The 14,717-nt window shown below is 39.8% G+C and overlaps 1 protein-coding gene across 1 annotated transcript in view; it reads right to left on the reverse strand.

Annotated features, from left to right (window-relative positions):
• LOC118216619 overlaps positions 1-8,139 on the reverse strand; it is a 41,007-nt gene extending 32,868 nt beyond the window's left edge. Inside the window, exon 1 of the mRNA XM_035397970.1 lies at positions 7,781-8,139. Coding sequence (XP_035253861.1) covers positions 7,781-7,862 — 82 coding nt within the window. The 5' untranslated portion in view covers positions 7,863-8,139. The remainder of the gene's footprint in view (positions 1-7,780) is intronic.
• Positions 8,140-14,717: the final 6,578 nt, after the last annotated feature.

Consider the following 14,717-nt stretch of genomic DNA (forward strand, 5'->3'; position numbering starts at 1 on the left):
TTACAGTGAATTTCAGTGAAAACAAAACACAGTCTTTATTGTCAAGTCTGACGGAAAGACTGACTGAGAAATGAGTGTGCAGGAAACGCAAAGTAGTACTGTGACATCAACGCAATGATGTGACAGTGCTGTAAGCTTACAGGAAAGACAAGGTTAACATTCGTTTTGTTCTCACTGCTCCCTGGGAAAGGATATTGCATCAATGCTTCCAGGAATCTATTATTACCAATATAATGATATTGAAAAAGCTTGCTATATTTGCACAAGAAATCAAAAAATGTGATCTTTTTAAAATTACTCATGTTCTCTTCCTTTTCCATTTGTACCATAAATGACACATTTTCAAACAAATGGGTTCTGTTTGCAATGATATCATTGTGGCTAAAATAAAACTTTGGTATTACGTTTTACAAAGTCCACGACAATTTGAAAATGTTGTATTAAACTGATTTGTGGGACTGAATGCTGTACTGTTTTATATTACATAAATATCAATAACAGTGTAAACACATAATTTCTTTTCTTGATGTGTATAAAGGCAGTGAAAATCTGCAGGAATGTTATTCCTGTACAACCTGTTCACAGTGGCCCATGGACCCACAGAATTAGCACTGAAGCCTAAGCCTATGCATTCTTTGAATGCATTTTCCCTCAATCCAGTAATTATTTTCCATATTACCGTTCACATAATACTACAAAGAAACCAGTGCTGATTGCAGAAGTGTATTACTTAGTGAAAACAACAGGTAGCCTGTGGTTAGAAATTGAGAACCTTGAATCTGTGCTACTGTACCTCTGTTGAAACAGCTGCGGACTCTTTGTCATAGTATACTAATGGATCAAAACATGTCAAAAGGGGCCCAGCCTGCCCTTGTGCTGTGTCCATTTATCCACCTGCCATGAGTCTTGCTTCCTCTATGTTGGTTGGTCCTGTGCTTCTTAAACATTGGTAAATACTTTAAGTCTACTCATTTGTGCAGGACAGATAAAACTGGAGTAACTAATCAATCACTTTGATCAGGTTGTATTATAAAGACTTCTCCACCTAAATTCCACAGTGTTAAGAAAAAAACAGGCTGCTGGGTGGCTGATCCTATTATAGTGCAGCCCACAGGTTAAAGTAAAATAGGCTGTAATATTGCCCAGGGATGGGAGAGTTCCATTTGACTGGGATGGTCACATCTCATCTTGCATCAGAAACCTCTTCAAGGAAACCGGGCTCTTGCAGGTTTGCCTGTTATGCTCCATTTATGCAGTGTCTGATATCAAGTTTTGATTATTGCTGGGGGACTGCCTGCCAATCGCATTTTGCATATGAAGCAGAGCTTACGGTAAATCTCAGTTAAAAAAACTCCTGTTTAAAGCTTTGAATATCTTCATTGGATGTGGGGAAATAGATGTGACTTTTGATGCACAATAAGAGCATATCTAGCACTATGGACAGCACAGGACAAAATGCTGACTGTGATATTCCAGCTGAGCTGGCAATTGTTGTTTGAATTAATCCAGATGTTGCAAGGAGGTTTACTATTTCCGGTAGGGCCGGATTAAAGCCTGATTTATACTTTGTCGCATGATCCTTTCGACAAGTGACAAAAATGATGTTTTTAACAAAAAAAAAGTGTCTTTTTTGGGTCTTGCACCTCTGGAATTTTGTCATGTTGCAGAACTTCATATTCTGTCTCACAAAGTTGATTGGACAGCAAAAAGGAACACCGAAATTCACTGTCATGGCTGCATCAATATTGTCCATATATCTGAGTGACAGACCACCTTTTTTCCTTTTCTGTTTGCATCATTTTTTAAAACAAATGTAGATATATTATTTATTCCTCCCAACTTTCTCAGTAATTTCACTGGGCACCGCAATGTTCTCATGGACATAAATATCAGCAGTTTGGCGTCTAATTACCATAGACAACAGAACCCTCTCCACAGCCCTATGCCAAAGTATAAATGCAAAACATCCTGCAACACTTTCATTTTTGGCGCATGGCACTTGGTCGTGCAACAAAGTATAAATTTGACTTAAGACTCCATGTGCCCCAGGGCTATGACAGCCTTTTGCCAACACCCCCCACCCCCCCACCAAAAAAATGTGGTAGTACCAAAAGGCTTAGGTTTAGGCCTGCTGCCTAGGTTCAGGTCTGCTGCCAAAGTTACTTTCAAATAAAAATGTTGTGAAATGAACAACAGCTCACATCACTGAATTATTGCTGCTATCAGACTACTGTGCACGACAGACGAGCAATAGCCTACTGAACATGAACGCATAATCAATACTCTGCCCATATGTAAGCCTACTGTTACTCAGCAAACAGCTCACACATGAAGAATGCAGCAATTATAGCTTGCAGTTAGTTACAACTCAACAGTATAATCCGCAGCACAATAATTTTGCATATAATAAAAATCTGGAGTGAGTCAAATCCAAATAAAAATGGACAGCAGCAATAAGTGCAGGCCTACACAGTGGAGGAACCACCTGCTTATAGGACCAATGTAGTCTGACAGGCCAAATAATCTAAATAATAAAATGTTGCAATTGCATTCCAAGTAGGTCAGGGCTATGATGAAACAAGAGAGGGATAGCCTACCAATTTAGAGGCTGTTCTTTTTTGCTTTTCAAGCTGAGAAGTCTGTAATCACTGCAATCCAAGTCACTTTCTAAAAAGTTGAATCAGAATTCTCAGCATTTCTTGTCCCATGGTGATCTCATTTTGTTTTTTTATTAATGACAGTTTAGAAAATGAACGGTCCCCTGATGCGTTAGTCACAGGAAAGGTTCAATAGATTCTCAAGGCAATGCCACCACCGGTAAAATGTGTGTAATGTTCCTTTTCCTTATGAGCAGTAAAGCCTGATTTATACTGCATTGCACAACCCTTTCAACAAGTGTGGTGCAACAAAACGAAAAGTGTCGCACAATATTTTGCATTTATACTTCAGCAAAGGCCTGTGGGGAGGGTCCTGGTTTCTCTGTGGTAATGTGAAAACATGGCAGTGCTAGGTGAAATTACTGAGAAATAGGGGAGGAATACATTTTATATCTACTTTTACTTAAATAAATTACATGAGAGGAAAAAGGAGGAGATAGTTCTGACATAGCCTGTAGGTATGTTCTGGGTCATTATCTTGCTGTAGGATGAACCCCTGACCAACTAGGCGTTGACCAGAGGATATTGCATGGGGCTGCAAATTGCTGTGGTAGCCCTTTTGGTTCAGGGTGCCAGCCACTCTGTGCAAGTCGCCAACTCTGGATCCAGCAAAAGAGCCCCAGACCATCACGCTTCCTCCTCCATGTTTGACAGTTGGTGTCACACACTGAGGAACCATGCTTTCACCTACTTGACGGCAAACAAAAACCGTGTGCGATGAACCGATCCATAAGACCTTCTTACAGTCTTCAGTAGTCCACTGCTGGTGCTTCATGGCCCAGGCAAGCCTCTTTTTCTTAATTAGCCATTTTAGCAAACCTGCAGCTCAAAGTCTTCTCTTCTTGTTGAAACTGAGACTTAGTTACTACGACCACTGTTAAGCTGTGCTTGAGGCTGTTGTCCTGTGATCTGCCTATCACGCAAGCCAGGGGCGGCCAGAGGCATAAGTGAACAAAGCGGCTGCTTAGGGCCCCCGCGGCCACCAGGGGGCCCCCACGCGGTATTCATGCCCTTGTTGTGGATTTGGGTCTGCCGGACCTCTTCCTGTTAAAGTTTCCTCAAATTTCCAAGTGCCTTTCGATGGAAACTGTACTCACTGATACCTTGACTTTCTTTGCAATTTCTCTAAAGAAAAACCTACACTTTTAAGGGTTATAATGGTCTGTCTGTCTTGCTTTGTTAATTGCCTTTTTCTCGCCATTATGATAGCAATATACTACTTTCCGCAGTGCAATATTGTCCAAACAATGCTTCAGAGGGTCTAGTAATACAGTCTGTTCCAACACTGATTTTATACAGACAAAGGGTTTGTAAGTAATCACCAAAAGTTGGGACACCTGTAAGAATTATTTGCATCAACTTTCAAGGCTTAATTTACTTCCATTGCTGCAGAAAAGCTGTAAGTTGTTAACAGATTACTTGCTTCCTGAAAAAGGCCTTTTTTATAACACTGAAATTTACATTATTTGGCAGTTTACGGTAACCAAATGTTTTATTTTTTAACCTCTGGCAGTTTACCACTTACCTTTGTACCATTTCAGGTCATTCACTGGACTTGAACTGCTTAAATTTCAATTAAACAGGAAAAATGGGGGTGTTCTAAAACGTTTGACCGTGTATTGCAAAACTATAAAGGTAACAACTCAATCGATTTGAGATGCAAAACCGGCTATGGACCTATTTTTAGATGTGTCTGAATAAAAAGATGAAAAAAATTTCAGCGTTTGTATTTATAAATTATAGCAGTTTTGTTATACAGGCTAAGGGAAAATGTAAATGTAGAAAAGCATTAAAATGTGGATGACAAAACACAAAATGGGGCGATATAGCTCAGGAGGTAAGACCGATTGTCTGGCAGTCGGAGGGTTGCCGGTTCAAACCCCGCCCTGGGCATGTCGAAGTGTCCTTGAGCAAGACACCTAACCCCTAACCTCTAACTGCTCTCGCGAATGAGAGGCATCAATTGTAAAGCGCTTTGGATAAAAGCGCTATATAAATGCAGTCCATTTACCATTTACAAAATGGAAAGTGGTTAAAAAAATGCAAAAATTAAAAGTAATTTCTTCGGAGTGCACTCTTACACAGCAACTTTGGTGGTTTGCTGGGACTGCATGAACACAAATTGGGTACATTTCACGCAGTTGTCATATAGCTGCTCTATTCAGTTTATTCAAAGTCTCAGTTTCAGAGAAAATCTGAAAATATGTTGGTGGCGTTATCTCTGCGGAGTTCTTAGCCTATCATTTCTATAACTAAATCATCCACAATTATTCATCCCCACGCTAAAGGCTTTATCAGCTTCATCAAACAATTGCACAGAATGTATTTTGTGTGATTATGTGTGCAAAGTTTAGATGCGCTTGATTGGGAAACTCATATCAAAGCGTTGGTTATTCAGTCTATCTAGAGTTAAGGAAAACTCTCACTCGCAGTCTCTCTGCAGGTGTGTGTGTCTAACTGAGAAACTTCCAGTAACAACACGTACTAAATTTAACTTAAAATAAAAACAAACGCACAGTAACCCTATTTTACAAATAATTTTAGTAATGCAATTTGACCATGCTCTGTTTCTAACAATGTTCCGTTAAAGGCAAAAAGGCATGCTCCTTCCATAATAGACAAAATCCATTAACGCACCAGCCTATCAGAGCATTTACTCACATTTTTTACTGTCACCAAATGCCCACTACATGTTATTTTGATAATTTCCCAGTTAGATGAGATCTAAAATGTAAAATGTGCAGTGTTCATTCAAAAAACCTGGAGCAGAGCATGACCATATGTACACTAAGTCCTGATTTAACACCAGACATTTTATTGTGTGTGACTTGCTGCAAAGATTCTTTCAGTGCATCTTCGAGACTTATACCTGTCTCCCCATCTTGCGGCTTTTTTCACACCTGCTCTTTGGATGTGAAGAAATTGCATGCAAAAATCAACCCTTGTTAAATGTATGACCTTTTGTAACTACAATGGAATACATAATCAACCACACTTATAATATCTCTACCTGTTAGTTGTGCGATCCTCCCTTAAATGTATATGCATCAAGGAGAGAAAAGCACCTTGTGATAACATGTACAACACGCATACTACACTTGATGTGCCTGTTTGATACATACGACACGTTTCATGGTTTTGATAGAATCCTCAAGGGCCAGAGGTAGAGTGATGGCTCATCAAGTTAGGATTAAGTCAGTCAGCGAATTCTTCTCTCAGTAGAATCCCAACTGCTGAAGACGTGTGTAACAGACATAAGGGCAGTATCTAGAATAGCACAAAAGCTCAACCCCAAAATACACAAGTGTGCACACCACAAAAGTTTAAAAGGGTATCCTTGTTATCCTGTAAAAGGGTGTAATTTTGACAGTAGAACCCTCCAAACATAAGGGTGTGTTCTGCTCAGCACCGGTCCAAGATACAGGATACAACTCAATTCAACATACTTCCTTTGGGTTTTTCAGCTCCCAGTGTAGTAGCAGCACTGAGCGCACTAGAAGACATTGAGATCCTTCCATACTTTCATGAATAGTAATATGTAAACTGCTGTTGATGTGGCACAGCAGACACAGAGATAGATCATTCTTAACCAACCGTTACCCTTTCAAAGTATTTTTATATGCAACGGTCAGAAGACATTCAATGCCTCCAGCTTGTCAAATGGTAAAGGTATATTGATGGTAGTTATTATTCCTTGGGCTTGCAAGCCCATGCCCCACTCTCAGGCAACTGGCACTTCAACATACTGGAGCTGAAGACAGTACTCTTAGCCCTAAAGACGTTTTCATCAAACAATCAAGGCTGAAATGTCCTGGTGTCATCAGCAGTAGAAGACAGCTTCGGTGTTCTCAGACACCAGCAGACATGTTGCCAATATGCAAGGCACATCATTTAGCCTAATTCAAGTAACAGGATTATACTAGAATACTTAAAAGAAATGAATCGTGACCAGAATCTTCAAGTACGATTTGCAGTCTGTTCATTTCCCGCTTTTCAAGCTTATGAACTTCCACTAACTTATAAATTATGCTGTTGTGTCATGAGTGATGTTTCAGATGTGTCAAGTATTCAACAGAATGAGTAGTACAGTGATTGCAGTATAAAGTCATCTGTGAACCAAATCGGAAGTAGAAAAGCCTGCTTTCCCTTATGTAAATGATGACTTAGTTTTCCATTTCTATTACAAGGAGGTGCCCAGACATTACGCACATAAACCTGGCTGAAGCCCTGATTCTTTACACCTGCAAGGAGGGGTAAAGTGAACAGTATGACTCCTTAGCAGATTAGTTTTACACTAGGCTCCAAGTTAAAACATTCTCCACAAGTGTAGCACAGTGGGTAAGGAACTGGACTTGTAACCGAAAGATCGCAGGTTCGATTCCCAGGTAGGACACTGCCGTTGTACCCTTGAGCAAGGTACTTAACCGAAATTGCTTCAGTATAGCTATATCCAGCTGTATAAATGGATACAATGTACAATGCTATGCAAAAAAGTTGTGTAAGTCGCTCTGGATAAGAGCGTCTGCTAAATGCCTGTAATGTAATGTAATGTAACAATAAATATGTTGTGCCAATGAAATAATCAGATTTTGCAGCGATTTTATGAGCTATGCAAGAGATGTGCGTTTTAAGCTTTGTCTTTTTTGCGTGAGACGCGTCCATGATGCGTGAGGTATGTAATAACTTCTATAACTGAGGAATAATGTAGGATAAAACCCATGTCAGTATTCAAGTATTCAACATCCTTAAAGGGTCTAAACTTAAAACTCAGCCCACAGTTACTAACCAAATACAAGTAATGATAGAGGTAACGCCTACTGGCCTGAATCAGTGGCAGGCCAATCCGCCTATCCAGCCATCCGCATGTGTCTAAGTGAAATAAAGCAATGGGAATCCGGAACCGGTTGAAGAGAACTGCTGGCTAACGGAACCAAATACAAATTATAGCCTAGTATCTCTTTTGTTAAAGACTTTATTTAACTATAAGAAGAGACTGTGTAACGGACTAGTTTTTTTTTTTAAGCGCATTATTTATAGGCCTAATAGCATGATCCATGGTGATGTCATTGATATATATCGCTAAAACGAACTGAAACCGAGAAAAGCAGTGTTTAAATTCTTACCTCCCTGCGCGTATGTCCTAGCGATATTCATTCCAGTCACAAGAATAATCCCATACAACAGAGAGACAATATTTGAATCCATCGTGTCCTGAAAACCACCCCAAAGTTTCCTGAGTTTCTCTGGGACAATAACAGGGCTGTTTTCACGTTTGCACTGCTTCCATATGAATGACTCACCCTGAATATCTGCCTTGTTTTAAAAGCGATCACACCCACGCGTACAGTTCACCGCCTATGAGTCATTTCCTAAGCACCCGAATTCTGTGTGCTTACGCAGAAGAAAGCCACACGTTTTATAAGAAACTCGTCGATAATTATGTTGAAGTTGGGTTTCTAAGGATGCGAGTTTCATTTCCTGGTGTATCTATCTGATAGTAGCCTTATGAATATAATGAAGTTTTGTATTTTAAAGTAGCCGAAACATAATATGAATATTGGTATAACTTCCAAAGGTGGTGAGTTTAAGTCTGATAATGCTGCCTGAAACAGCTTCTTTTTTGTTACTGTATGCATAGACTAACTTCTTTGTAAAATTGCTTTTAAAAGGCTTTGTAGTCATCCTTAAGGCCCCCCTGTCTTTTCTAAACTTGGCACGTTATTTTTCTGTGAATGGTCTTTTACTTCATACAAAACACCCAGTTGACCAAGTTGAAAAATCAGGACATTCATATAAGATTCCCAAGGCAGGATAATTGTTAAGAACGTGCGTTTCAGCGCACATTGCTTATGATAGTGTTGCTCTACAATACCACGATTTATTTGAAATAAAATGTTCTCCTCATTATGATTATTATGAATGTATTTCCCTGTCACTGCTCATTTTATTTATATAATTATTTTATTTTATTGCCATTTAATTTTCTTTGCAGTGAACAAGCGTGTTAAATGCAAAACAAACAAACAAAAAAAATTAGGCAACTGCATGAAAAGCAGTGTTTATTATCATGCGTCCAAGCAGCAATGCTGCTGGAACACTATCGTTATTGTAATTTTTATTTTGTCCTTTATTTAAGTGATATCATTTCTGAACGGTACCTTAAAAAATCTGAAGGCTAGTACCGACTGCTAGAAATTGCAAGCCAAATGAATATGCCTCAATGTGGATATATGGTGGCACAGCCTACTTAATTTATGAACTTTATAAATTATTAAAAGTGACCCCCCATGTCCCATTTGACATACCCTGTGTCCCAATATCTACAGGTACCTTTGAGTCTTAGACAGCTAAAGTATAAGCATGTACACACTTTTGATTGTGTATTTCCAATCAAAGTTTTACCAAATGTGCTATGGAGTCCACAAAGCATTGTATTTGGACAGATTACATAATGGACGGGCACATGATAGAACCTGACCCAGTATTGGCAGTATTTGGGGTGCCAGGAGAGGATAGTCCTCTTAGAGGACTCAATTCCACGGTGGCAAGGTTCATAACCCTTCTGGCACGCAGATTAATTATTGAACTGGAAACAAGCACAGCCTCCCACTCCCACTGCGTTGATCAAAGATGCAACACCTTAAACTGGAAAAACTCAGATTCACCCTACGAGGTTCCATTGAGAAGTTCAATAAGACTTGGCAACCCTTTATTGATTATGTAGAGGCCAGGCAATAAACACCCTCTTAATTTCTTTACTACAATAACTAGGCTATATCTAATATAAGATGTCAATAATCACCACTTAAAGCAGCTTTGTACCTTGGTTGATTTACACTGTATACTGTATATGTACTATGCTTGTCCTATGTGTATGAAAACTTTGCACAGTTTTTTTCAATATTTTATATAATCTGTATACAGTGATTACTGTTTGTTTGTTTGTTTGTTAACTAATACCAATAAATAATTTTTTTTTTTTTTTAAAGATTACATGATGGACAATAGTGTAATTCCTTGAGTTGTTAGATGTGCAAGCAGTAGGCCTAATATAGTTATTTTTTTACTACAGGTTAACTGTATTTTTAATGCATTCAACACTCTCTATTTCTGTCAACACAGCATGGACTAGGTACAACTTCTAGGCTGTGGAATAGCAAATGAGAAGTAGTGCACCTCTGAAGACATCTTTAATGTGCAGTGTAGATTCATTAAAACTACAGTGTAATAAAATTGGTAAAGAACTGGTCTTGTAACCTAAAGGTCACAGGTTCGATTGACCTGCATTGCTTTAGTAGCCTATATATCCAGGTGTATAAATGGATGTGACATTGTTGATATGGAAGCATTGGCTAGTCATTGAAAGTAGTGTTGTTGCATAAAATATTTTCTTACATTTCTGAAAAAAAATCTGTAGAATGCACTGACCATTTCATTTAAGTTATAAAAAAAACAGAAATGAAGTCCATCTCATAAAGGCTTTATACAGCATATATAATGCCTTCATAAACATGACAGAATGGCTTCTTAGATCATACATAAGCAAATGTCATGCTTCCTAAAGGGCGACAAAACACCTTTTGTAACATGTTATGTCAAATGTGACAACCAACATCACCTGACTCATGGCTAAACATTATAAAGGGTGACAAAACATGATTATATAGGATGTTAGGCTGACTGACATAACTCATGATGTCACTTGATCTCATGAAACAGTCAACCCAAGGGAAGTTAGTCCCCTTGACTTCTGTAACAATGGAACTAAATATCTTGTATTAAAATTGTGCCACAAATGATTTCAAAAGCAATATCTCAAAATCATGAATGTCATCGGTTTTACTTTAACCAGCAGGCTATTACAATAAGCAGCTATAAGAGATTATAAGGCAATACCCTGGCTTTAGGGATGCTGAAACTGGTTTTGCTGCAAAGTAGGTACAGCAGAATTCTTATTAAATTATTAAAGTATTCTTAACATTATAAATGTTGAAAAAGGTTTAACTTTAAAGAATATACTACATAAAGCATCTATGAATCATTTATATAAAATACTGTCAGGATGCGTGGGGGGTTTGGACCCAAACGCAGAGGGGGAAAAATACAAAACTCCAAATGATGAGAACAAAAGAATTTACTAAAACAAGGAAACAAAAGGGAACAAAAAGCCTCGCAGGGCAACTTTCAACAAACGGAGGAAAACTTTAAAACAACGCAGGAACAAAGAAAATCCAGAAAGTCCAAAACACAAGGAAACCAGAACATGGGCAGGAACACATGGAGCAGGTACATGGGTAGAGGCTTACGCACAAAACACAACCAGACATAACCACAGGATCCAGCACCTGAGTCGAGGAAGAGGGAAACTTAAATAGAACAGACACTGACGAGACACAGGAGGGCACCATGAACAATCAGGCCACAGAGAGGGCAGGGAAAACGAGACAACCAAGAACCAATAATAGGACAATTGAAAACAATCATACAATTACACAGGGCTAGCAGGACACAAAACAGAAGTGCCGCCATCTGGCGGCCCAACAGGGAAAACACAGACAGGAACACAGAATCATGACAAAATACCTCACCATTAGGAATACTGAGAAGGGTTTCACTTTGAAGGATGTACAGTATATACTACATAAAGCATCCTATGAATGATTTGGAAACCAATACCGCAAAATTGTGAATGTTAATTATTTCACTTTAAAGGGTGTACAGCAGGTCACTACATTAAGCATCTTTGTACAGTTGAGGCCAAAAGTTTATATACACCTAGGCTAAAGACATTCAAACTCAATTTTTCACAACTCCACAAATTTCATGTTACCATACATTTTCTGTGTTAAGTCAATTAGGGTATGTACTTTATTTCCACAAGAAGTCATTTCAAAATAATAGCTAAGAGACATATTTATTTCAGCTTTTATGTACTATATCAGATTTTCAGTTGGTCAAAGGTTTACATGCACTTTCTTAGTATTTGGTGGCATTGCCTTTTATTTGCTTAACTTGAATCAAATGCTTGGGGTAGCATTCCACAAGCTTCTGACAATACTTTGCCAGAATTTTTGTCCATTCCTCCTGACAAAACAGGAGCAACTCAGTCAGGTTTGTGGGCCTCCTTGCTCGAACAAGATTTTTCAGTTCAGTCCACACATTTTCAATGGGATTCAGGTCAGGGCTTTGTGATGGCCACTCCAATACTTTCACTTTGTTGTCTTTAAGCCATTTTGTTACAACTTTGGAGGTATCCTTAAGATCATTGTCCTGCAGGAAGACCCAGTTGTAACCAAGTTTTAACTTTCTAGCTGATGTCTTGGTGTTGCTTCAGTATTTCTAGATAATCCTCTTCCTCATTATGCCATCTATTTTCTGAAGTACACCAGTCCCTTTTCCAGCAAAACACCCCCACAGCATGATGTTGCCACCTCCATGTTTCACAGTTGGGATGATGTTCTTCAGATTAAAAGCCTCACCATTTTCCCTCCATACATAATGCTGACCACTATGGCCAAAGAGTTCAATTTTTGTTTGACCAGAGAACACTTCTCCAAAAGGCTACGTCTTCGTCCTGGTGATCACATGCAAACTTCATTTTGGCTTTTTTATGCTGGTCTTGGAGTAGGGGCTTCTTCTTTGTGCGGCGGCATAAGTGGTCCAGTGGATGACCAAGCCTAAGACTGAAGGTTCATGTCACCTTGAGAGCCAAGAGTAGGTGAATACACACAGCTGCATGGCATACCTTTAATATGAAACATTTACTGCCACTGCAGCAGGAGTCAAGGAGACTAACTTCAAGTGTGACGTCATCCGTTACGTAGGATGCTAGGCGAACTGTGACAAGCTTGTTTTGTCACTTTATGTTTAGCCATTAGCCAAGTGACATTGTTAGTTGTCACACTTGGTATAACATGTTGCATTAGAAGTTATGTCACACTTTATGATCGTCAAATGTAATCAAATTTTATTTTTATAGCATATTTTACAGCAGTTGTCACAATACGCTTTCCAGACAACCCTGGCCTAAACCCCCACAGGAGCAAGCCTAAGGAAACAGTGGCAAGGAAAAACTCCCTGTGGCAGATGGGAAGAAACCTTGGAAAGAACCAGGCTCAAGGGGGAAACCCATCCTCCTCTGGTCGGCTCAGGGTGCCGACTGGTGACCAACATGTCAGTCAGTTTTATAAGGTTTATAATGTGGCTCAGATGATGGGTGGGGCCGGGTGGCGGTGATGGGGAACAGCAGGTGGCAACAGATGTGGGCAGGGTGGAGGCAATGACGAAAGAGGGGCTGGACCGCAGAGGTGGGGGAGACCAGACGACTCTCGAAGCACTCTCGAGGGTTGGGGCAAGAGCCCCGCCGGCAGCGTGGGGAACAGGGTAGAAACGGCAATTAGGAATTTAATATATAGCAGACAGTGGGTAAAGTGGCAGTAGTATGTATTGGGGGGACCCCGCCAGGAGTAATATATGGCTGCATAGCTACTAGGACAGGGATGGAGAGCCCATGCAGTCATGAGAGGTGGACAACCATACCCGCCTATCAAGAGCCAGCCCATGTAAAGTCGGGTCACAGCTGATTGACAAGTGACAGTAAGGAAAGGATTGCCACCTACAAAGCTCTATGACTATAGGCTTCTCGCACCCTGTCTCCAGACTATAACTGATTATAAGCCTGAGCATAGAGGTGCATTTTAATCTAGATTTAAATATTGAGACTGTGTCTGACTCCTTTATAAATTTTGGAAGCTGGTTCCACAGTAGTGGGGCCCTGTAGGAGAAAGCCCTACCACCTTTTAGGTTTTTGGAAATTCTTGGGACTACCAAGTAGCCTGCGTCTTGGGATCGAAGTGACCTTGTGGGCTTATAAGGTAGGAGCAGGTTAGATATGTACACAGGTGCATGTCCATGCAGAGCTTTAAAAGTCAGGAGCAAAACCTTGAAATCTATCCTATGCTTAATGGGTAGCCAGTGAGGCGACGCTAGTACTGGTGTAATGTGCTCATACTTCTTAGTTCTGGTCAAGATACGAGCAGCTGCATTCTGCACAAGCTGGAGACTCTTTAACGAGTTATTAGGGCAGCCAGAAAGCAGGGCATTACAGTAATCTAACCTAGACGTAACAAAAGCATGGATCAATTTTTCAGCATCCCCAACTGAAAGGAAATGTCTAATTTTAGCTATGTTGCGCAGCTGAAAGAAGGCAATTCTGGATATGTTTTTTATATGTGTGTCAAAAGATAGATCAGGATCAATAGCCGCGTTTCCACCGCAGGAACTATACCCCGGAACTAGGAACCTTTTGAGGAACTCAGTGCGTTTCCACCGCAGGAACTAGGGTCTAAATTTAGTTCTGGGGGCTTTGTTTTACCCCCCAAAACGTTCCTGCTCGGGGGGTAGTACTTTCCGAAAGTACAGGAACCTTTTGGGTGGAGCTTGCAGCGCTGAACATTTCTGATTGGTCGAGTACTCGTAGCATTTGTGTTGTATTTATTTTCCGCCATCACCCGCCATGTTTGAAAATATGCAGCGGCAAACCAATTTATTTTCATAATAACAAATCAAACTTGTATGTTATGCGGCGCAGTAGCCTACTTTTGGTTATAGCCTGTCAACGTCTTGGAATTATAACGTGTGCTCTTCTGTTCTTTTCTTGCTTTAGTATTCGTTTTATAAAATGCTAAGCATTCGTGCTGGGACAGCATATTACGTACTAAAACATTCAAACGGATTAATTCGGTTGCTGAATATTTTCTTCCGGATTTTCTTTGTTAGCCCATTGTAATTGACTCAAAACGTTTGATACAGTTATGTGAGGTATGCGGTAGTTCTGCATAATTAACATTGGTGATACAGTACAAGCAAACTGGAAATCACCTTCCGCACTTTTTATCCGGGTAAAATAACAGGTTAATTCTAGTAATCTTCCCTTTAGCTTTTTCAGACTGCCGTAATTTTACTCAATTTTACTGCCATTTTTCAATTCCACGAAAAGACCAGGAAGACTATGGACTCATTTATGGTGCATGGTTCGCATCTGGAGGGCACACTTCGCTG

Source organism: Anguilla anguilla, chromosome 2, assembly GCF_013347855.1.
Source record: "Anguilla anguilla isolate fAngAng1 chromosome 2, fAngAng1.pri, whole genome shotgun sequence".
Lineage (NCBI taxonomy): Eukaryota > Metazoa > Chordata > Actinopteri > Anguilliformes > Anguillidae > Anguilla > Anguilla anguilla.